The sequence below is a fragment of the Cuculus canorus genome, chromosome 1, assembly GCF_017976375.1.
Source record: "Cuculus canorus isolate bCucCan1 chromosome 1, bCucCan1.pri, whole genome shotgun sequence".
Lineage (NCBI taxonomy): Eukaryota > Metazoa > Chordata > Aves > Cuculiformes > Cuculidae > Cuculus > Cuculus canorus.
The window spans coordinates 96,827,285-96,852,623 of record NC_071401.1 but is presented as its reverse complement, the minus strand read 5'-3'; the positions used below and the strand labels follow the sequence as shown (position 1 = coordinate 96,852,623).

General features: G+C 38.3%; 1 protein-coding gene across 6 annotated transcripts in view; it reads right to left on the bottom strand.

The window, feature by feature from the left end:
• Positions 1-25,339, bottom strand: part of GART (phosphoribosylglycinamide formyltransferase, phosphoribosylglycinamide synthetase, phosphoribosylaminoimidazole synthetase) — a 42,308-nt gene that overhangs the window by 7,403 nt on the left and 9,566 nt on the right. For all 6 annotated transcript variants that reach the window (XM_054060617.1, XM_054060612.1, XM_054060633.1 and 3 more), the window contains 18 exons: positions 24,774-24,922; positions 20,345-20,440; positions 19,440-19,614; positions 18,637-18,748; positions 17,313-17,381; positions 15,188-15,313; positions 14,614-14,701; positions 14,111-14,196; positions 13,333-13,501; positions 12,504-12,735; positions 9,436-9,530; positions 8,122-8,231; positions 7,343-7,541; positions 3,822-4,070; positions 3,307-3,459; positions 1,915-2,118; positions 1,464-1,595; positions 135-265 (listed from right to left, as the gene is read on the bottom strand). In XM_054060617.1, coding sequence (XP_053916592.1) covers positions 135-265; positions 1,464-1,595; positions 1,915-2,118; positions 3,307-3,459; positions 3,822-4,070; positions 7,343-7,541; positions 8,122-8,231; positions 9,436-9,530; positions 12,504-12,735; positions 13,333-13,501; positions 14,111-14,196; positions 14,614-14,701; positions 15,188-15,313; positions 17,313-17,381; positions 18,637-18,748; positions 19,440-19,614; positions 20,345-20,440; positions 24,774-24,918 — 2,571 coding nt within the window. In that variant the 5' untranslated portion in view covers positions 24,919-24,922. The remainder of the gene's footprint in view (positions 1-134; positions 266-1,463; positions 1,596-1,914; positions 2,119-3,306; positions 3,460-3,821; positions 4,071-7,342; positions 7,542-8,121; positions 8,232-9,435; positions 9,531-12,503; positions 12,736-13,332; positions 13,502-14,110; positions 14,197-14,613; positions 14,702-15,187; positions 15,314-17,312; positions 17,382-18,636; positions 18,749-19,439; positions 19,615-20,344; positions 20,441-24,773; positions 24,923-25,339) is intronic.

Here is a 25,339-nt window from a genome sequence, read left to right as displayed (position 1 = left end):
CAGAGCAAAAAAAGAAAAGCTAAGGCTTCCTATCAAACCAACTTTTGCCCTAGTAAAACTCATTATCTCACAGTACCTTCCTGCTACAGTCAGAGCTAATGATGACTAATTTTAAAAAGATGAGAAAGGCTTACCCTCGTAGGAATACCAGCTCTTTCAGCTTTCCTTAACCCCTCCACACCAGCTTTGTTAGAAACCACAAGAACTATTTGTGCGAAGCTGGTGGGCTTCTTTGTGCTGTTTATGAGGGCTTCCAGGTTTGTGCCTATGAGTGACAATATAATTCATGAATATCGAGTCATTCCTGGAGAATAAATATAGTTAACAGCTAGAAGTGGTTTTAAATAAGCAGCAATGTGGGTGAGACCTAATAAAAAAACCACCAATGTTAACAATAATCTTTTTTTTTAATTGATCTGACTGGGAAATTAATTGGACATATGGAGGCTACGGGGCTTTTACTAGCAATTAAAGTTGTAAACCGTAATTTATGGAATTGGAGTTATGATCTACCTCTTAGCCAACTGTATCCTGGGCTGCACCTAAAGAAGCATGGCCAGTAGGGCGAGGGAGGTGACTCCCCCTCTATTCCGCCCTCGTGTGACCCCCACCTGGAGTCCTGTGTCCAGTTCTGGAATCCCCAACATAAGAAGGATACGGAACTGTTGGAGCAGGTCCAGAGGAGGCTATGAAAATGACCAGAGGGCTGGAGCACTTTCCATACGAGGACAGGCTGAGAGAGTTGGGCTTGTTCAGCCTGGAGAAGAGAAGGCTCCGAGGAGACCTTATAGAGACCTTCCAGTAGCTGAAGGGGCTCCAGGAAAGCTGGGGACAGACTGTTTACAAGGTCATGGAGTGATAGGACAAGGGGGAACGGCTTTAAATTGGAGGGGGGAAGATTTAGATTAGACATTAGGAAGAAATTCTTCCCAATGGGAGTGGTGAGGCACTGGCACAGATTGTCCAAAGAAGTTTAGTTGCCCCATCCCTGGAGGTGTTCAAGGCCAGGTTGGATGGGGCCTTGGGCAGCCTGGTCTGGTTGGAGGTGTCCCTGCTCACAGCAGGGGAGTTGGAACTGGGTGATCTTTCAGGTCCCTTCCAAACCAAACCATTCTATGATTCTAAGTGAGAATTCTGGAAAGCCTGGGAGTGCCTGTATGGCGGGAAAGAAACACTGGTCTACTTGTGAAATAATGCTGCTGTCCCTCTAGTGAAATGCAATGGTTGCTTGAATCTGGACATACGCATAAATTTGTAGATAAAGTGAATACAGATGCAATTCATAGTGTAGGGCAGAGGTTAAAGATCATTCTATTTGTGCCTGAAATTAATCCAAGATCAGTATGTTTCTGTTACTGAAAGCCCATTAGAAGAGAACTGAGTACTTAAGAAATTTTAAATCTGAGGTGAAGTTCATTTTTCAATAGTCTGTTTCACACTGTAATAAAGAATCTAACTCTCACCTGTTCCAGAAATGAGGACAGCAACCTTCACTTTATTTGTTTGGATTTTGCCTTGGATATGGCTGTGCACAGACAGTGACCTATTTGCTTGCAAGGCTCGAAGCAGATTGTGGACTTTGACATGGGCAGAGCCTGAAGACATACAATAAAGAAACCAGACCAAAACAACAGGTAAATACAGGGAGAAACAGAAAGAGGAAAAAAAAACCCATGAAAAGACATTAATGGCACTGCTTTATTTCTCGTTACTTATTTATAGCTCTGGTGACATCTGACATCGCTGAGCACGTGTTCAATGGACCAAGACCGAAGTCTTGAGGGCTGTCACTTTAATACCCTGTGCAAAAAGCCACGGAGGTGTCAATTAAGAGATTTTCAGCTAACTTTTATGGAGACCAGCTAAGGAATTTAACCCTATGGTTTTTTTTAAGGAAAATAAAAATTTAATAACCTTTTTGTAGAGAGACAACTTTCCCGATCAGCCAGGCTGCCTCGTGTCTCTGTATGTCCTTGAGAACCTGCTGAGCCAGCTCCTTCTGAACTACCAAGACAGCACCAATCCCACAATTAAATGTCCGAGTCATTTCCTCCTCAGAGAGGTTTCCTTCTTTATGGAGCCAGCAAAAGATTTCAGGAATCTTCCAGGTAAGAGCATCTGAAGATAATAGAAAATACAAATGAAGAGTGGAAATCACTGCCAATGGCCAAATACTAGAGTTATTAGACTATTAAGAGGCTAGATCTGGATGGAAAGCACAGACAAAGTCCCACAGCAGCATTAGACGGAGTCAAATCAGCTTCCATGCATGGAAACAGGTTGTTTTATCCTTCCTTACTGAACAACACTTGGAACTAGAAAGAAGTGTCAGTCCTGGAGAAAATTAATCATATTGATCCACTGCAACTCTTTAATCAATAATTCAAAATGGGCTCTGAGGCAGACTTTGGAAAATCCTCCTTCTGAGGGTGACAACTCCTCTTCTAGAGACACCGTTGTACCAGAACGATAGCCTTGGAAACTGTCACAAAACTCTGACACTTCCCCAAATTCCAACAAGGTAGAGATGACTTAGAGCAGCACGAGAAATGCTTCTGGACAAGCTACCATAAAGGACCTCCAACACAGTAAGTTTCTTTCTCATCATGTTCTCTTTAAAATATTATTATTGCCACTTACATACACTAGTGTCCACTGCGGAGCACTGTTTAAGTGACAAGTGGAAGAGTTATCACTTACATGCAATTCTGGAGTACAAAACTCACTATTAGTTCCCTTATTTTATTCCACAATATAATGAACACTGCATAACCTATAGTAAGGAATTTACCTTTTCATACTGCAGTTTCTCCATAAATGAAATACTGCATCTTGCATACCTGACAAGATTGTGGTGAGGATTAATTAAGGTATGTGGAATAACATGAGATGTACCTGAGCTAGTAACCATATCGGAATGCTAATCAAAGACTTCCCGAGTGGGAATATAATTTATTCTACAATAAATTTTATTATTCTACAATAATTTTGTAGAATACCGCAATTAGCAACAGCTTTTAAAGTTGTTTCATTTTTGCAGGTACAGATAGAGTTTCCTAAAAAATACAATCCAAAACAGCCTCAGGAGAAGTTCAAGAGCAGCAATCTTAAGGCTACAAAGTATTTTGATAGGCTCTGTTTCAGGCACAGGGAGAAATTCAGGAACAATGAATACAGGCAAACTTACTTCTAGGCAGGAAAGTCTAGCTCTTACAATGCAAGTCAGTTGACATGGCCCCATGTACACAGCTTCTCCCAATCCATATTAACATGAAGGTGTTTCTACAGTTTTTCTTTTTATCTCACCTAAAACGACACCAAAGGACTCTGGGAGAACTCTGGGGATATTTTCCAGCAAGCCCCCTCCAGTGATGTGGGCAAAGGCTTTCACATGGCCTGAGCGAAGGACAGGCAACAGAGTCTTACTGTAGATCTTAGTTGGGGTTAACAAGAGATCTCCTGCAGATGAAAGAGGATGAAAGAAAATCAGTTACAGCACAGAAAGAAATGTTACATGATATCAGCTTGAGGAAATATCAAAGCATTAGTTTGCTGGATACTAATAAGCATTGTACTACAGAGGAAAACACAACATTCTTCCCTTTTTAGCATACAATTAGTTAGTTATTCCACTTCCTTAAATTCTTCTCTGCATATGTGATTCAGAGGAAAAAAGAAGACAAAAACAGGTTCAGGAATGGAATAATTTTTTTAACGCCTTAGAAAAGTTAAAAAAGCAGAGTCACAGACAAAACAGTTGTGTGAATCTGCCTGTTCAGAATTTCAAGCTATAGTGCAAGAAACTGCATTATAAGTGGTACCTAATGTCTGATCACCAGAGACGCCAACTGGAGAAGAGAAATCGAACGATGACTTTTCCACAATCTTCCTTACAAGGCTGTACCCATTACTGTGAACCCCAGAAGAAGCTACTCCAATAACCACGTCTCCATCAGCAATTCTTTCCAGCTGAGGCAGCATCTGCCCTCGCTCTACTGCACCAACAGCAAAGCCAGCCAGGTCATACTCTCCAGGTGGATACATGCCTGGCATTTCAGCAGTTTCTCCTCCTGCGGGAACCAAAAAAAAAGAGAAAGGGGGTGTTGGGAAACCAATGGGACCAGTAGGCGTGTGATTTTTCATAGTTTTAAAATCATAAGACATTAACAGTTTTTAAATGAGATTAAAAAAAAATGATAAATTAAAAATGTTTGTCACAGGCCCTTCAATTGATAAATTCAAGCAATAGCAAATTGGGAAAGAACACTTCCTCCCTCACTCTGACAACCATTCACAAATTAAAATCAAAGCACATATTTAGTGTTTCATATTTCCAAATTCCTAACAGGTTTAATAGTCTCCCTGAAAAACCCACAAAACAGATGAGATACAAGAAATTCATACAAGGACATCTAAGGAGCAAGATAGCTATTAGCCTCACTTGCCTTCATAAAGATTTTGTATATAGCACTATCCTGCCTGCCACTCCTGCCCACTTCCAGGCCATCATTATCACACCAACGCTGAACATCTAAGGTTTATAGACTGTTTCGAGAGCTTTTTCCCACCCATTCGTGCAGATGAACTGTTGTCTAGGCCATTATCTTATATCCCAATTATTAGAACATCCTCTTATTTTGTCCTGAAAACAGTGTTTTATCTGGCTGACCTCATTCAGTGAGCAGTCTGAAAAGGGAATTTTCCCAGCTTACACAAATAAGCACCGTACTGCTCAGACAGCATTCTCTTTCTCTATATACATCCCGTACCAGCTCCCCTACCGCCCTTCAGGTGTAAGCTGATGCTCTTAAGTGTTGAAGACCTGTGTTATGCCTGCTACAGTCTTATTCAGACTAGAGAGGGGAACTCGCTGTGTTTGGTACATGAAATAAGCCTTTACTGCTCACTCCGGAGTTTTCCAAATGGGCATCTTCACACTATCCACTCCTGCTGGGGAGAAACTCTCCCCGGCTATCCTCACAACCATCTCATTAGTCTCCTTCAGACCTCTCTGCTGGTTGCAACGTCTATAAGAAAACAACTTGACAATGATTAAGTAGCCTTTATAATCGTGACCTCTGCCCAACATGCTGACCAGTACCATCTTGTTTTAATTTTGCACTCCCCAGGTTTTATTCAATGCAAAACCCTTCTGTTTCCAGAAAGTGTCCCCTAAGGGGCTTCAAATCTACCTGAGCCATGGTAGAAGCTGGTCTTGTTCTCAGTGCTTGACACTGCTCAATACTAGATTCTCCAGAAGCTTTTCCAGGTTTCTACATTACATCGCTACAACCAACTTGAAAATCAAAGTTCATTTGCTTAGATGCATCTGTTTAAACCTGCATTTAATAACATTTGTGCGAAACCAAGCATGTAGGTAAGCCCTTCAGTACCTCGCTGTCATGTGGTGCGATTAACTTGATGGGGCTGAACCGAATATTCAGCTATTACAGAAACGTAAGGCAGGAATTTAGGAACATAGCTCAAACAAGACCTTTATGAGATGATACTCTACAAAGACAGATCTACATGTTACGTGGAAACACAGTGAAACGAATGTGTGAAGTTGGAGCCCAAACAAATTGGTTTCAGTGATCAAGGTTACAGAAAAGCATTTCCTCTTTAGGTTCAGAGTTACTGCGTCATTCCTGTCCCTTCTTTTCTGAGAGCACCAGAAATAGGGAGAACAAATCACGGTTTGTTTACATATGAATTCAGAGTTATTTTTATATTAGCACAAATATATATTTGCAAATCCAGTTTTAATTCCAAGATATTATTCTCTGGTAATTAATTTACCCAAAGCCATTTGTAGCTTTAAAGTCTTCCAACTGGAAATAAAATCTTGACATTCCATCAGTAATTTCCTAGCAAGATTTCACATAACATGTACTTATGCTGCAGCATGAATGGTCTGATTATATCTGATAAACTAAGAGAACACCTTAAGACAAATATAAAGCTAACAGTTCAAGTGGAAAAAAAACCAAACCAGAGCATAAACAGCCACTTGTTCAAAGCTTGTAAACTACCTCAAAATGACACACTCCCACTTACAAAAGACTTCTGTTGCTAACTTTCTTCAAAAACTAGTAAAAAAGTCAGAATTACTGTATTGCCAATTATAAAGTAGTACCTTCATATATGTAGTAACCTTCATATATATATGAATGTGTGCATATATATATATGTGTGTGCATATATATAAAATACCTAAAGACACTTGAATTGTCATTTTTAGTATCAAATTAAAGGTCTTTTTTGGAAATCCATGATAATTCTCCACATTTGTTTTTACAAAAAAAAGAAGGAAAATCAAAAATTATGAGAGAAAAATGAACTTTCTGGGTTTCACTGCTTTAAAATTTAACCTTGAGTTGTGCGCTTTTTAAAAACTAAAGACTTATACAAAAGAATGTATTTTTTTCACAAAACTAGAAACATTCTATTGAGATGAGCAGCGATAAAGCTGTATTTTTTAAGATTCAAGAACTGAAATATGATATCATCTTCATGGATAACTAGATTACTGTACACCAGAATGCACAGGTAATTTCTTAGCAAAAGGTATTACATACTTGTATTATAGGGTTGAAAAGGAAAATGTTTAATTTAAAGTCTTGACATCTTGGAACATGCTCATCTTGGTGAAATAAATCTTCAGAATGTCTTCAGTAGAAAAATTATTTTGCAATTAGCTTGTAACTAACAAAACCTGGTTTCTTTTATGTTTCTGTCTTGTGATTAACTTCTGTGTCTTAGGTACAGAGCTCCAGCTGAAGCATTTGTTTCATTCCTAAGGACATTCTTGGGCTTTCTAGTTTAATGAAGCTTGTGGGAACAAAACAGCTGTGAGATCTCTACCTGTCAAATTTGTCTAGAATCAGCCAAGACATTTTTGATACGTACGCACACAGAGACGTGCACGCATAGCAACGCATTTAAATCTTGTTTCTAAAGGAAAAATTGAGGATTTCCTTTAGGATAAAGGATAAAAATAAACAAACCTATTTGGCATGTTTTAAAATTTACTTGAAGAATGCAAAAGAATTAAAATACTGTTAGTTTTCTACGTAGCTGTTAAAATTATGAAGTTAAATGAAAATATACAAATAAGAAAATCTATATGCAACTTCCTGAGCTAATGGCAACATTTGTAGAGTACTGTCTCCTTTCAGTAGTACTGTCTCCTTATGTTCTCTGAAAGCAGAGATAGGTGATGCTTTGTTCTTTTTCACTTGTCTAAGGGTCTTCAACAGAGTAGGAAAACAAACACATTAAAAACAATTATAAAGATATTGCGTAAGATTTTTCATATCCTTTCAAAGAAAAGTGTTCATACCCAGAAGAGCACATCCAGCCTTTTTGCAAGCTTCAGCTATTCCTGCAATGACACCCTGTGCCACATCAACGTCAAGTTTGCCACAGGCAAAATAGTCAAGGAAGAAGAGTGGCTCTGCTCCTTGAGCCAAGATGTCATTGACACACATGGCAACCAGGTCCTGACCTATGGTGTCGTGTTTCTTACACACTTGTGCAATCTGTAAAACACATTGAGAGAACCTGTTGGTTAGCTTTGAGAAACTAAGATAGAAGCAGACAGCCTGCAAGGGAAGAGGATTTAAATCACACTGTTCCTCTAGATGCTTTTTGGAGGAGCAGCTTCGTTTCACGTCATCTCTGTCAGCCCCTCCTAATATTTTGTTTTAGGAATCATTATTTTCTTGACTGGTAAGCACAAAAGTTACTTTACAGAAGGGGACTGAACTGGAAAGCATTTCACTGCAGCCTCCATAAACACAATAGCAACCATTTAATTAAACGTTTTTTATCTCATGAGCAATAATTTTGAGGATGACTATTCTACCTTAACAAAATGGAATCCCCGACTACATACTTAATACTAAAAATCAGTTATTTTAAATACCATTTCAAGTATGGCTCTTTACATGCCGTAAGTTAAACGTATATTTGATTCTTTTGCTTGAAGGAGGGCAATTTCATTTTTCATTCCCTTTTTAGAAATACAAAAAGGTATTTTTAAAAGATAACTGATATTTTCTGTTAAAACATTTTCCTTTCTGTGCTATTTTCCTTCCTTTACATGGATTTTCACATTACCTTGAGTTTTGTGCCAACACCATCAGTTCCAGATACCAAGATAGGATCTTCATAACCAGCTGCTTTCAAATCAAAGAGGCCAGCAAATCCTCCAAGTTCCGCATTGCACCCTGGCAGACAGAGAACAGGAGAAAACAGTAAATTTTTACTTTCATGGGTTTCTCCATTCTCTCTGGTATCTGACAATATGACATGGCTTTGTCACAAGGAAAGTTTTCTCTGACCTGCAGAGCCTGTTCACAGAGGCACAGGAGCTCCTAATCCTGTTAAGTTTGTTAGTCATATTTCTTTGTTATTACCTAGAGCTAAAAATCCCAAACTTTGTGACTGAATATTCAATAATTACTATTACTGATGCATTTCTCCCTTGCCCTTAGCATCTTTCTGAAAAACAGAAAAGGAATTGTGGTAACAGACTGAAGGCCACTGCTTTCTGGGAATATATGATAAATAGGCATTTTCCAACTGAAATTCCTCATCTCTTTGCCAATGCTGCTAGAGTGTATTAAGATTCCTTGTTCCCAAGACTGGTTATGATAGGCAAATACGGTAATCTTAAAACTAATTGGGTAAATCCTAGGAGTGAAACAAACATAAGTGGAAAATACTATGAATGATAAAGAAGTGACCAGTGCTAGCAATGTACGTGTGTGCATGCACGTGTGTGTCTATGTGTGTCTATTATAAAGACTTACCTATGTATATCTGATATTGCTTGAAGATTCTCAGTTAAGTTGAAGTTAAAGGGTTGTCATATACATGACTGATACCTTAAATCTATAAAATGAATTATAAGGACCTGCTAGAGCAAGATGTGCCCGAGATCACGTAAAAAAAAGACAAGTTGATTCTGTTTTAACCAAGTAAAATATGTGTCTTCCATATTTACCTCAAGTACTTGACAGTATCTGAGGAATTCTACATCTTGTACATCTTTCTAAACATTTATCTAAAAAAAAATTGTACAGTCCACTGTGCAAGAAATAATAATCCATGCAATCAAAAATAGCACTAAATGGCAGGGGGGTTTGCTTGCATTTAACTTTTTTAAGTGCTGGACTGTAATCTCTAGCGTCCCTAACACACAGGACACTCAGGAGATACAGTTTAGAGTCATCTTGAGAAGAAAATCTGTAAATTTAATGAAATACATTTTTTAAGAAATCACAGGCATTAGCTCTACCACAGACATTTCTTGTGTAATCCAGAAACATGCAGAACATAAATATGAGCTTTTGTGTCAGGATCAAGATCGAAGGATAAGCCTCATTGCCACGAACTGTCTGAAACAGGAACAGAAGGTACAAGTCTTACCTGACCTTGATGTGGCTGCAGCTAGGGGTTTAATTTTCTGGACCAAAGTGTTCCCTGCTGCGATGTCAACCCCACTGTTTTTGTAAGTCAGGCCTCTGAAAGATTGTTAAAAAAAAATGTTACGGCAATTAATTACTAAATGCACAAAAATATGTTTTAAAGTAATATTTACTACTTTACATCATTGCATCACCATTCCGAATCCTATTCTGCTGTCAAGTACAACTGTTTTCCCACTTGTACAGTAACTTTGCTCATGTAAAATGATTTCTGAGTATTGCAGTGATTATTTTGGGAAGGCTGAATCGCTCCAAGGTTAAATCTTTTTGCTGTTTGTAACCTGGCCTCACACATATACCTGAAGACAGGGAGTATTACACCAAAGAAACAAAAATTTCATGGATTTGCACTACAGAGAGTTTGCTGTGAGCAGTATTCAAATACTGATATCTTGAAGATAGCATCAGCATCACACACTCCCCAGTCAAATACCAACATAAAAAACAACAAAAAAAGAAAATCCAGCCACATGGTAGAGCAGGTAGAATAATGGATCCAATTTTGCAAAGTTTGAACACCAGGTCTGGATACTGAGGCTTCAGTAGGATAGTGCCTATGTTCAAAAAAAAATATATACAAACTCGCTGCTACAAGCAGAACATGCCAGCACCATTAGGGATCAAGCTCAAGTTAGCTTTTCAAAACCAAATCATCACATAAATCAGTAAGTCCTCTATGATACTTACAGAGCTCTACAAACATATCTTAAAAGTTGCCTCTCCTTATCACCTGGAATGGTACCACTACAAAACTAACCATATCTCTTTTTCTTACTTAAATGCACTTCCTATTAGACTATATATTGTTAGGTTTATTTAAAAAGAACTAATCATAGAATCCCAGAATCGCTTAGTCGGAGACAACCTCTGAGAGCACTGAGTCCAGTCATACTTGCCCCCTACTAAATCATGTCCCTGAGCACCTCACCTCCCCATCTTTTAAACATCTCCAGGGCTGGTGACTCAAACACCTTCCTGGGCAGCCTCTGCCAGTGCCTGATAAGTTCCTAAGGTCTATTTTAGCAAACTAGAAAGAAGTGTCCATAAGCTCTGGGCTTGGGGTTGTTTGTTTTACACAGCCATACAACACAGAAAATATCCTTATTACAAAGTCGTGTGTGGAACTTGTCTATCCATGCCACCAATTGGACACAAGAGTATGGTATCATACTTACAGAGGGACCTTTTCATTTTGGAGATAGTGAGTTTAATGACTTCTAATTACTAGCTGTATCAAAGATATCTCACTCCAGTTAAGCAATTGTTATTTCTGTGCTGTCAGCGGCATGAACTAGGCTACGTGGTGCATCCCTGTTCTAGGTTCATACCTATTTTAGCTCTCACATTGATGTGATTCAGTATTACGTTTAAATACTACGGGTGAAACACACTGTTGATTAACAGGGGCATGTACAACAAAACAACTGGCCAAAACGCTGCAGTACTAGGAAAACACAAAGAGAGCTGCACTCACATTTTAAGCACTCCTAGGTGCTCAAAAATTTGCAAGAGGAAAATAATTATAAGAAGCATCTGTTCAGCCTGTGAATCAGTCAAGGAAATATTAGTCTGCAATAATATGAGACCAGTCAGGCCCTGCCAGTCTGAACATGATGAATATTCAATGTATTTTCACCTTATTTTAAAAAGTATGATATCTACTTTAAATCTTTAAAAGGAGAGTATTGTTCTATGGTATTTTTTATTAAAGAAATATTCTGGGTATTTTCACAAAGTGAAATGCATAGGTCTTAATTCTGCAGAGCTGCCAAGAGGAGGTGCATCTCCAGCTTCACAGAGCCAATCACCACCTTTCCTTAACGGTGTGCAACACAGATTCTAAAGTGAAAGGTGCCTTACTGTCTGTTTTTCCCTTTTTAGGATTTTGGAGTGAAAGGTGCTGCAGACTGAAGGACAGTGAAAAAGGTGCTAACTGTTCCCAGGAGTTTCCTTCATAAGCTAGGGATCCTCCCAGGATACAGGCACTCCAGTCAAGAAACTTGCCAGCCACAGCCCATGAACTCAGTGATTTAGAGAACTGTTCATTAAAGTATCTTCTTCTCTTGCCTCACACAACAACTTGATTCTTTTTCTACTGCAATATAGAATTACATGTTTTCACACTAATTTCTCAAAAGATGCGCCATAGTTGAAAGAGAAAGAAGACTAGGTACGAACACCCTTGTTCATTTAGTAAGTTTATTGATCGCAATTTTACAAAGTACTAATTGGTACACACCATCAGCAAAAGTGAAACTCTTCCTAATACGCTCCATAGACTACAAAATGACCTGTTATAAAAAGTTATGTTTGGAGCTAATTGGACACTAGGCAGGCAGATATGATTTACATTAGCTAAAAACGAGTCTAAAAGCCTGCAAGAAGCTCTCAATAACATTAGAGAGACAGTAGGACACGCTGCTTTAAAAACATCCTGCACCCACACCATTTCAAGATTGTTAAACTGAATACTGCGAAAATAAAAAGAATAATATTAAAAAGGAGGGATAAAATCTACCTATGTTGTTAGACTGCTATTCCATTAAAACGCACATCCTTACAAGGTAGGTGTTTCAAGATAATTTTAACCATTTCTAAAGACTCTAAAATGAACTAATAAAATAGCTCAAACTTTGTTCATACGTGCAGTTAATGATATTATCAGATCTATGGACAACACACATCTAGAGCAAAACCTTAGAGCTTAAGAACCAGAAATTCACCTTCCCTAAAGTAGATATAACAAAAATGGCAACACCACAAGTTACTCCTGTGTGCTGGTTACTGTAGTTTAATTCAGACTTGGGAGAATAAGAAATGGGATGAAACAGCCATCATGAAGTCTGTTCCTTCCTTGGCCGGTCTTGCTTAGATTCCTCACAAGTATGCCAGTTAAAACTTGACTAGAGTTATGCATAATATCAACATCATCTTATTAATGTAAACTAGTGACGTCTTTAAGCCCCTTTTACACCAGTTATTTCCATTTCAAGTATTTCAAATATCTACCTGGATTGTCTCAGGAAAGCTATAGCCCGATAACCAATGTCCTTTCTATAAATGGCACCCTTGAAGTGTATGGCTGCTACTCCCTTGTTGGCTTCTTGCAGTGCGGTCATTAGATCCTCTCTAATAGCAGTTACTGTAAGGACTCTTCCTCCGCTAGTCACCACTTTGCCATCCTTCAGGGCTGTGCCAGCATGGAACACCTCCAATCCGAGCTGCTTAGCATTAGGAAGTCCTGTGATTGTTGTTTAAGAAAACAAATGCAGGCAAATCAATTGATTAGAACATTATCTATTGAGTTACAAACAAACGGATGTTCAGCACTTACTGACTGCGCCAACAAACCACAATCAAATTCAGTGTGAGCATACTGGGAAATACAAATACCTCTATAAAATCTAGATTTTTAGGAGAGACAAGCCTGCTACTTGTATGCTCAGAGACACAGAAAGAGCTATTTAGCTGTAACATTTGCATACAACATCTAATTACAGCTGGGTTTTACACTTCACTGACAGAGAGACCACAAAATGTATCAGTAACAACGTTATGGAATAAAGAGTGATCAGCCCAGAACAACTTTACTGTTACACATATTAATAAAATGCTACAGAACCTAACAACAGAGTGCGGAGAATCTAAAATGCAATGGGTGCATTACCAACAAACTTTGAGGTGTGAAAATTCAGTCGCCTCTTGCTGACCCATAGCTACAAGATCTACAGTTGCTATGGATCTCAGTTACACTGATTCACCTTCAACTGGCAAAAGAGAGAATGGAGAGAGGGCAGGAGAGGAATTGGATTTCTGCAGTTTCTCCTGCTGTATTTACCTGTTATTTCCAAACCTTTGGGGTATGTTCCCGGATACCCTTCGCTAGCCATGACCACTGTCACAGCTGCACTGTCTTCAAACCAAACTGGCATGGAACTGGACAACTTTTTGTTGATAACTGCTTGCATAACTTCATACAAATCACTTTTCAGCAGTGGAAGAATTACCTACAAAAATACAGATTAGCAAATTAAAGAATACAGCATACATTTTTATATTTTCTTCACTGAGCTTTTAAAAACACTAATGTAGCTGTAAAAGTAACGCCAGATAAGTATGTTCACGTACTGTATTTTCACACATATATATATACTGTGCATAATTTATGAACCTTTAAAAATACTCTTCCTTAAAGATCATTCCTATGGGTAAAAGAACTGCTACGTATGGAGGGGAAAAAAGGAGGCCAAAGAATCCAATTTGTTCCGAAGAATAGAAATCAAGAGTTTTGTTCCACTTGTCAACAGAGAGTGGGGAAAAGAAGCATTCACTAAAGTAGAAAAAAAATTGAACTCCATTCCAGAAAAGACAGGAAAGTGCTGAGTTTCATTCAAGCTTACTCTTGAGAAGCCCATATGTGAGCATAACCTGCTGAAATGTTCTCTGGAATAGAATAATTTCATACCAGAAATATATTCTGTCGTGAATAAAAAAAGCAAAAATTTTAAATCTCAGCACAATTAGCTAATTATTCAACCAAAAGTTAGTTAAGAACAACGGTAGATGGTAACAGACTTTTCTCCTCCCATGAGGTATCTACTTAAAAAATAACTCACCTGACATTCTGGGTCACCAAATCTGCAGTTAAACTCCAGAACTTTTGGCCCATCCTTGGTAAGCATTAATCCAGCATAAAGCACACCTAGAATAAAAAAAAATACAAAAAGCTATCTAAGCAACTGCATAGGTCATTTGTTTTGAATCTATTCTGTGTTAAAATGGATGCCGTGTGTGTTCACTTAAAGGCAGGGTGTTAACACTTACATTAAAGGTTAAAAAAATTTAAAAATAAATCAGGCAAAAATAGTTGTAGTTACAATTTTGTAGCTTATTTTCAAATGCTTTCCTTTCTGTTCTCCCTTACTTGACCATTATCCACTGTTAATGAAATTATATCCACCGATTTCAGCGGACTCTAAATCAAGCCACTGATATCAAACTCAGTATCCAAACAAATCAAAGTTATCTTCCTTAACTTACAGTGTGAGTTAGGCCTATAAAGCCAAAAAAAACCCAGTCTTTATCCTTATGATTAAAAACCCCAAACTTTTGTACGTACCAAAATAGGGGACGCCTTCCTTCCTCATACCATCAACAGTTTTCTGAAGAACAGTATCCCTTATTTTCTGCAGTAACTCTTTAGAAATCTAAAAACATGGCATTAGAAAACAGTGTTTTAAAAAGAGAGTGCATGATTTTTCCTGCTGTGATGGCTAGCATTTTTAAGAGCCAAGCAGAACACTCGAATGGTTTCTTGCTCACATGACATAAGTGAAGAGAAAGCAAAAGAAGTCCTTTTGCAAATAGAAGTTCCTTGCCCAACAGAAACCAAACTACCTTAAGCCACAGCAAAATTTCATCATCTGCTTAGTTTGGTGCAAAATACAAAGTAGCAGAAGTAACAACACTTCCACCTTTATAATTAAAAAAGCAATTCAGTAGAAATCTCCTCTTTAGAGAAATAAATTTAAGTTATGGACTTTACTTGACTGTCTGTTTTAAGCAAGTCCTTCCATCCACAAGAGCTCACTTCCTCCCGTTCATCATAGTGAAACTAAAAATTCACACATGCTTTCAATATTAGGGCCACAATAAAGCTGTAGTGAAACATGTCCTTATCAATACATTTTTACCTGAGGTGCTGGGGAATAAGCTCCCATCCCTCCAGTGTTTGGGCCTTCATCTCCATCCATTAATCGCTTGTGGTCCTGGGCTGGAGGCATGGGAGCAATTGTGACACCATCAGTGAAACATAAGCACTAGAAAAACAAGGAGAAAAATTAAAACACTGGTGTGTGATTAAAATTAAAGCAAAACAAGGGCAAATATATTTTATTTTCAGTGTTGCAAATGGATATTTAAGAGTATAAATTCTATCTCTACAAACCACAGTATTCTAAACATTTCCCTTTCCCCTCGGGAAGCAATGCCTCATTTTGTATGACCTTCCTACATAAATTAACTTTATTATAACATACAATAAATATATAATCTCAGTAGTTGCAATGAAAAGAAACACTCAAAAGGTTAAAAAAAATTGAAGTACTCCACAATGGAAGCTATTTCTTCCCTTTGTCTTCCTTCCCCTCAACCCAGAAGGAAGGCATCATATTCCTTTGAAGATTTCCTTTTCCTTGTTGATAAAACTATTCATTTCTGAATTATTTATGAATTACTTATATGGCAGATGCTTTTGTTCTGAGTATCTTCAAAACAACAAGCCTGCTGGAATCTTCTGTAACTGGATGATGATGTTTACTGTCTGCAATACTGCTAGCAGTACTCTGAAACATTTTATAACGCTAACTGAAAAACAAGCAAGGATTCCTCTACAAAACTCTCAAATGCCCAAACATATATTGAAAACTGCAGCCATTTGAGGAAGGCGAATTATTTTGCCAGGCAAGGCAACCAGTACGTTTTCTTCATTGTTGTCAGTCATCATAAAAAAAATCCCCTTTAAATTTCATGTTGTTTATATTATCGTATTATATTACAGTAAGTCTGCTAGTATTCTACGGACTAATTAAGAGCATTGCATATTTTACACAACAGAATGAAGATCTGGATAACTCCCTGTTTCCTAAAAAGTTCAGGCCAACCAGGAAGGAATAAGGACAATCAATATCTGCACGTTTAACTCCTTCATATCGGGCAGGAAAGCAAACTATGCAAATATTTGCAACAGCTGGATATGATCTCTCACTTTATAAATACCACTACCTCCACGACGAATGTTCACATAATCCAGCATAAGCCAATTCCACCTCCAGGACTGGGGAACCTGAGCTGGTACTTGGCTGTTCTACTTTGTGTGATGACACAGGTGTCAAGTTGCCCTGCCACCTCAAAACCTAGGCTCTAATTCCCCTTTTTTCCTTCACGCTCTGCTAATTAAATCAGATATACTTTTCTAAACGAAGAAGCTGAACCAGCTTAAAATGAAGGAAATGTTCTACCAACATCTGCGGAGTAAATCTACACTGTCAAAACATTCAACAGCCTTTGGTTCCGGGTCCTTTGTCCCTGGATGCCCTTCCACATGGCAATATCTCTGGCAATGAAACTGGTTTAAGAGGATCCTGCCTGTGCCTGCCATGAGTTGTTTCTTTCCTTGCTCCAACGGAGTTTACTGCTCCCTCATGATGTGGTTCAACTCATTCCCTTTATCAGCAAAGCTGATTAAAGAAAGTCAACATCCCCCCTTACTCCCAACTACTCCTTGCCTTCCACTTCACCATCATGTAACTTCCACTGATTCAAATGGCACTGGGCTCTAAACCAGAAGGCAGAAAATATGCAACACAATGGTGTTGATTTCTTTGAAATAAAGGTCTTTTAGCTGTAGCTTCACAAACAGGTCACTAGTGTAACTGAATCAAAGGCAGACAGCAGTGAAGAGGTAGCAGCGTGGAAGAGAGGGGACATCTTATGTTGTCTTTGCTGTCAGAGAAATTAGAACACAGAACTGCGTGCTCTATGACACTCAACATTTTCAAGGTCTGATTTTTTTCCATGTGGCAACAATTGATTATTGCTTGAGTTATTTTTACTTAATTTGAATTATTTTAACAGGCTGCGGGAAGCTTGGTTCTTAACATATATGTCTTTAATTAATACAATTTTATTTATAAACAGATAACTGGTTCTACTTTAAGTAATAAAATCCCACGCATCCCTGCTGTAGGTACATACACAGTGTTTCCTAATATTTCAAAACAGGTATAATCAAAGTGTTATAGTAAGATGCACACTTACAGAAACTTCTTCTCCTTCAAGAAGTTCTTCAACAACAACAGTTTCCCCAGCTGTGCCAAAAGTCTTATCCTACAGTAAAACCAAAATCTCTTTAGTTCTGTTTCACTTAAACTATTTAAAATGCAACAAGAAAAAAGTTTTTAATACAGCAAGAAAAATACAGCACATTTTTGAGACTATTAATCCATTCTCCACTCTGAGTATGTCAGCAATCATTAAATCTTTGCTCCTCTTTTCTGTTTATTCTTAAATAAATGTAGATTTTATGCTTGAATATTTTTGAATTGCAGATGGTATTTATGACTTACTGAGCAATTCCTCATGCTCTACCTTCTGAAGTTTGTACATATGGCACTGAGAGTAACAGCAATGACTGTCAAGTCTATAATCTGAACTTTTACTTTATAATAAAGTGTAATTCTACAAAATACATTGGAAAGCGGCAATATTTTCATATTCCATTGCAATGTCTGAACACTGACTGCATTTTTAGGCAATTAAGAACAACCAACCCACACTGACAAGATAGTTTTGTGGGTCTATAAGACTCTCCAACATCCATTTTTTTGTTCAAGACACTGGGACACATATTAAGACATTTATTCATCCAATAACCACACACACGCACACGCACAACAAAACATGAGTGCAGACCCTATATTGAGACTCTTGAAGTACAAGCGTGTCAGATAACATCTCCTATGACTCAGCATAACTCCCCTGAATTGTAAAGTGCTGTGCTGCTGACGCCAGCTGAGGACATGACCTGTATGTGTCTTATTTTCCAGCTACATGTTCCTAACTGTTCCGGTGAAATTGCTTCATTTTGCTTCTCTTCAGATTTTGATGGTCCTAATGCATTTGTTGAATATACTACCTAAATGCATACTTAACTTGAAATAATTCCACTGGAATTTTACTACACATTTATATGCTGTGTGACCGGAGTCCTAAACCAGATGTTGCTTGTCAAGATCCTGCTCAATCACAGTGTTAATATTACAGGATTGTAGCATCTGTTTGCTTTCTGTCAGTCTCAAATGGTAGGAAAATGAAAAAGGAAATACGTATGGAAAATTAGTGTGGGTTTTCTTTAAGAATTATTTTATTTTAGCCTACAGAAACTATCTCTGGAAAGAGTACCCTGCCTCAAGCAAGAAATATGACAAAGCTTCATAGATGTCCAAATAATGGGTAAAAGATTTGATGTGCTTTTAGCCAATTTTCTATTACATAGAAACAAAAAATATCTTCGAGACTCTGAGATGCTTAAGAACATTTTGAGTGAGAACTCCTCCACTTAGTGCATGACATTTCTACTCACCTGCATGATTTCAGCAACAGCTTTGCAAGCTTCTTCCTTGTTTGAAGCTACAATCACTCCTTTGCCAGCTGCCAGGCCACTAGCTTTTACAACTAAAGCAGGGAAGTTTGCACTTCAAAGACAGAGTAGAGAGATTCAACGGTAAACACTCTGTATTGCAAATACATTTTCTAGGCATTTTGAACATTTCAATAGCTGAAAGATCAAAATAGTATGAGCTTTCATAGCAACCATTTTGCCTTATTGACTTACACACAAATATTATGAAAACCAGGCTTCTCTTGTTAAGCTATGCCCGTGAAGGATTTCTGCTTCCTGTTTTTTCCCCACCACTGAATTTCATTATGGTTCTGAAAGGTTGCTCTCCTTTTAATAATTTACTGTTGTATAATTTTTTGGGTCACTTGCATTGTATTCTGAGTAGATCATTGCTCACTAAGTCTCCAATGCAGAATTTCTATTTGCAGAGCAAAGGTACAGAGAAGGCAGAACATAAGACTATCAGACTGCAAGCTGGGTTCCCACAGTAGGCAATTTAGAAAAAAAAAACTTGTCCTATATTCTCCTGTAAACTAAACACTGAACTTCATTTTCATTTTAGAGCAATAAAAAAGAACCATTTAATTATTGGACTTACTGCAGTGTAACAGTTCACGTTAGCTTATCCTTTAAAACCTTTACAGATGTTGTAGCACAGCAAAAAATTATTGATACCTCAGTAATCATTTGACCGCTTGTTTTGGATACCTAGCACACTGTATGTTGCTGTAAAAAATATATTTCTAAAATGTCACGAATTTTACCTGTTAATAAAGCTACACGCTGCTTTAGGATCAGTAAAAGATTTCCATCTCGCAGTTGGGATCTCGTGACGATCCAAAAAGGCTTTGGTAAAGCTCTTACTGGACTCCAGCTGAGCTGCCTTTGCTGTTGGACCAAAACACCTTACTCCAGCTGCTGTCAAGTCATCAACAATTCCTAAAAATGACAACACAAAAATACCCTGTTATAAAACACCAAATGATTTATAGGAGTCAGGTAGTCCAAATCTACAGGTGCACTGATTCGTTGGAACAAGTATGCCAGGAATAGTAAGTCATATATATCTATCCAGTGCCTATTTTACCAGATGGGCCTTAGATGCATTCCTCGCTGTAATCAGGAGCACATAACTCTGCAGTGTCTGTGGCTAAGAAGATCTGCTGCATTTGGTAAGAGAAGATAATCCGCTCCTTATTTTACTATCGATTTCAGCTAAGAAGTTGACATTAATCTTTCATGAAGATGACAACTGTTGATCGTGTAAAAGGTTAAACCAGAAAAATTATCAACATGTTTATAAATAATTTTCACCAAGTCTCAACTAATTATTATTTCAAAAAATGGAAACTCCACAGGAAAACCAAAATTTTGGTTAAGGTTCCTATATGGAAACACTATGATGACTCTCTTGGTAATTCCAAGCGCTTTAAACCCCCCTGAACATTTAAGGACATTTTAACTGTTATATTGCTCAGATTATATCCTTCAGAAACTCATTTTCATCGCAGAACAACCCTGAATTTGAGGGAAACCACCACAGCGGATTTGTTTCCATTCCTATTAAAGACACTTATATACCACTGAGTGGTGCAGAGAAGATAGGGACTAAAATCTACCTCTCTTCCTAAATTATGAAGACTACGATTTTTCATTTGCTTTCTCTTACCAGCAGCAAGAGGAACCTCTGGACCAACCACAACCAGCTTGATGTCTTGATCTTTGCAGAACTGGGCAAGTGCAGCATGATTGCTGACTGAAACAGCTGTTAAAGACACAAAAGGGTGGTAAGACTGCATCCATTGCATAGCACTTATTTATCACAGAACACCAAAGCAGCATTTTCACCAGTCTCATATTCTTGAATCGTAGGCCACTGTGACTCTGGAAGAGTGAGATACACACTAATACATAGACTTACACCAAAGGCTTAGAGCAAACTATCTCACCAAACTCCCAAGCAAAGGCTGTAGTTTGATATGCACTGTCAACCTGCCCTAGTCTTGAGGGTGAGAAAAAAGGTTTTGGGTTCCCTTACACTCAGCAAACTGGTCTCATCTCTAGGAACATCTTGTTTGCAGGCACAAGAAGCAAAAATACATATGTATATTTTTCAGCCAGTCTCCTCCCTGAGTAGCGTCACCATGAAGCTTTACATGTGTTCATGCTAGCTTGGTGTAGGGCACAAGGGCAGGTGGATTGTGGTGGGATTGCAACTGCTTTCTTTTCTTTTTCCCTTCTTTCTATAGTGCCAGCTAAAAATTCCCACACTAAACTGACGCCTCTGAAACAAAGAGGAATCTGAACGTTTTTTTCTTATATTAGGCTGAACTTAGGGCAAGTGCTATAATGATTGGTAAGGACATTTGGTCTAAAGTTCTTATGATTTCTATCTTTTCATAAACAAATGTTTAATATGACCATATGTGGAATACCAAAACCTGTGTAAACAAAATAAAATGCTTGCACAAAGACAATAATGTCACATCTCATGATAAAAAATTTACGCAAAAGGCAATGCAATTCCACAGCTTTTATCAAGAATAAATAAAGCCAAGGTCTACAAAGGCCAGGAACATGAACCTAGAGAGAGCCAAAACCACGGTGAGTGCAGCCCAGGGTGGAATGGCTGACCCTGTGGGGAGGGGACTAACACATCAGGGCACACCAAGGAGGCAAAGGGAGCACGGTACAGCCCAGCAGACCCTCCTTGCAGCTAGACTGCTTTGCTTCAAGTTTTGTCTGTGATCTAGTGTTAGCAACTATAGTGGCAAGCATGCCAGGAGCTGATGGTCTCTTCTTACTTTTTGAGGAAGTGATGAGAGAGAAAGGAGAGGCAGTGATACATCTGCTTCTGTTGGACAAACAGATACAATTTCATGTTGGTGTCCTATGTGTTCCTGCCATCCTGTATGAATAAATTTTCTGTTTCCACAAGAAAACTGGTCATTTCTGCTTAAGAAGTGGCATAATTTAACTAGATGAAATCTGCACTTTGGTTATAGGTTTACCATATTTGGGTGGAGCAGGGAAAAGAACCAGACTGAACACTAATAAAAACTACCTACCCAATACCTATTTAACAGTTCGATAATTTTGTTCCACCAACATGTAAGCAAGGAGAAGCAAAGCCCTTTGACTTCCATGTGTAATTCATGCCAATTGACTTCTGGCTTACAAGAGGGCAAAAGGAAAAGCGTAACACACTTGGCTTTAAAGTACTGATTAACATAAAGGTCAATATTGTCTTTCAGTCCCATGGGGCTGTTGTGAAAGAAGCTGGAGAATGGCAGATCATGATTGAAGAGAGTGAGAGCGCTGGTGGGCCACTTAGGAGTGACAATTGCTGTTCTCTGTGAGATTAATCCATGTGAAGGGGAGCAGGAAAAGGAAAGAGCCCATAAGCTGACTGCACTTCTCATCACAAACTGTCTTGCTGCAGGTCTGATCTACTAGTAATATAAACAGCGAACATGGTGCAAGATTTACATGGTCTGGAAATGTTCTAGTAACAAAAGGAAAGGAATAAATCAGCCTGATCCAGTGGGAGGTGTGCCTGTCCACGGCAGGGAGGTTGGAATTACATGATCTTTAAGGTCCCTTCCAACTCAAACCATTTTATGATTCTATAACTCTTTGAAATCACATTGTTAATAAGTAATACTAACTTTCCCCTCCAAAAATAATTTTCCTCAGGATATAGACTAAAAGGGGACATTTTTCGAGCTGTGTTTCATTTCTCAAATGACAGCTAAACATTCGTTTTGAACCAGCCAGAAGGTTCCTTGGACCAAGGTTTTCAAAGCTAGAGCTTAAAGTGAAGAGTATAAAATACACTGAGAAGACGCCAGGACACTGAAGTCCATTCACAGAGATATGCACATGTCTATGTCTGGATTCTGTATGCTTCTGGTACCAAAACTGTCCTGTTAATTAAATATTAATTGAATATAGAACTGTATTTAGTCACTCAACCTAAATCTGTCTTTACTGTCAGAAATGATTACTGATTCAAATTACCATGAAGATTTCTTTCTTAGATACAGGCAAGGACTGAAAGATTTTATCATTTTAAGCTCGCTTTTATATGTTTCAGAAATCATCTGAAAACCAGAAAGGCAATGCTAATAAAAGGCAACCTTATGAACCATGCAGGGAGGATGAACTTTTCAGAGCTAAATCTTGCTTATACCAAAAAAAAAAAACCAGAAACAAAGGTAGAAGTTTCATGGAGATTCTCATAACAGGGCTCATATGCTTCCGTAAAGCTGTTTTCCAATTTTTCCCGATTTAAAATTTAGACCCCACCGGCAGGACTAAAATGACTGAGCAGGCAAGACAAATTGTTTCCTTAAAAACCAAGGATGTCAAGCCCTTCATAAATTCTAGATTCCTACCTCTTGGTTGGCTCAGGATTTCTGTCCCAAAATGCATGTGGTGCCATGGTCTAGAAAAAAACATTTTAGTATACATGATAGATTTCACAGACCTGGCTCAGGCACTATCACGCACGTGCTCAAATATTTTCCACTGTTGAGGGTGCAGTATTTTTTATGGAATAAAAAGGTGAGAGAAAAGTGTAGCATTTCTTAAAAGACACTGCTTGCATTCTACAAGCCATACAGACTGGTGTTGACTCCATTTAGCACAAGGGTAAAGATTTTTGTTTAAATTTCTGGGATGAGAAGGAAACATATGACTTTCCTATCAGGGTCTTCCTTGGGCCCTCTCCTCAGAGATCAAACAGAACAAAAACTACTTATGATACTGTGACTAATCAAAGAAATTAAAGACATAGTTATTTAAACATGGAGGTTGCGGCTGCCCCATCCCTGGAGGTGTTCAAGGCCAGGTTGGATGGGGTCTTGGGCAGCCTGATCCAGTGGGAGGTGTCCCTGCCCATGGCAGTGGTTCAGAACTAGATGATCTTTAAGGTCTCTTCCAACCCAAACTATACTATGATACTATGATATTACAATACTAAACAGCCTGTATTTAAACAGCATTCCAATGGACTTAAATACGATAATTACATGCTGTATAAGAATCTGATAGGATTCATGTTTCCACATGAAATGGTAAGATAAAAGAATGATATTGCTCACATAGAAACATGAATGTAGAAAATTAATGTATATAATTCATGTTCAAATCCATGCTACATTAACTTTAATTCCTTATGTTATCACGAGTTTTGAAGTGGAAACTCAGGAAGGTTGTTTAAACTACCTAATCCAGGATCTGTTATATAAAGGATACAAGACAGGAATCTCTGATTAATTAACCCTGGTTTTGTACTGATTCGCTCTGTGCCTCCAGGCAAGCACCTTGGACCAGTATTTTTTTCAAACACAGCATGTAATTTTGAACGCTCAATTTAAAATATCTTAATCTTTATTTCTCGAAACTAATAACTATGAATAGCTTTAATTACAGCCAGTCAGAGCTTAACACATTAAGCTAGGAGCTCAAAACAGGTAGCCAGTGCTAAGAGAGAAATGTTTAAAAATACCCTTAACTTCTTAAGATCACTACGACAAAGAAACTAATATTTTTCTAAGGCTGAACAGTTTAGGTGAGAAAATATTCCCATCAAAGGTTGCAGGGATCACAGGGCTTCAATGCACTTCTGAGAACACAGGAGTATATTTAGTACTCAGAGCTCTGCCGCTCTCCTAGAGGTGCTGGCATTTGCTTCAGGCACTTCTCAGCTGTTCACTAACCAGTTGCTGAACTGCAGTGCGTACCAAGAGAAGCCACCACCCCTTCCCTGCGAGGCTGCTGGGACACAGGGACCACAGCAGCCACCGCAAGCTAGATTCCCAGAGGAATGGGCATCAGATAGATAAAGGTTTGGCTGCATCCTCCTCTTCCAAACCCAAAGACTTAGTTATCACAACTGAGATCATAGAAAATGAGTGGCAGTTGCACATGGCTTTGCTCAGCCATATTTTCTTAACTTCATCTCAGTAATCCATTTCACATGCCCATAACATTAAAAAATAGTAAAACCAATAATCTTACCATATTAACAGATTGATAAATGCAACTTACTTGTTGAATTACCAAACTTAAAAATGGTATTTTTTTCTTTTTACCTGAATTGGAAATTTTTCCATTGTCAGCTGTTCCTGCATTTCCTGGAGCCACAAACACGTGTTTTACATGTGGGGATTGGGCCAACTTCCAGGCCAGCGCATGCTCTCTCCCTCCACTGCCAATCACAAGCACCCGATCAGCCATTAGTCTGCACAAAACCAGAACGCAAGCGAAACAGCCAAAATTAGGTGAGTGAGGTTAGGAAAGCAAGAGCTTTGCAGACCACAGTTTTAAGTGCTGGGTGCAAGGCAACTCACAACAGAGATGAACATCACTTTTGTTTCAGGCAACAGTATTTCTGTAAGGGTTTTGTTGGTTTAGAAAAAATAGAAAAAGAAGTGAGATACATACATGAAAATGGAGAATTGACTTAATTAGATGGGATATAACTATACATCAAAGACTGAAGCGATCCTAAACACTGAAGTGACCTGCACAGCAATCCATCCTGGTTTTGTGTTAGTCAGATTGGCAACTGTTCCAGGTTACACAGAAGTCTGTGATAAAGAGAAAACCCTGACGAGTGACTGGGCTGGGATTTGTAACCTAGAGAAATTCCTGCAGG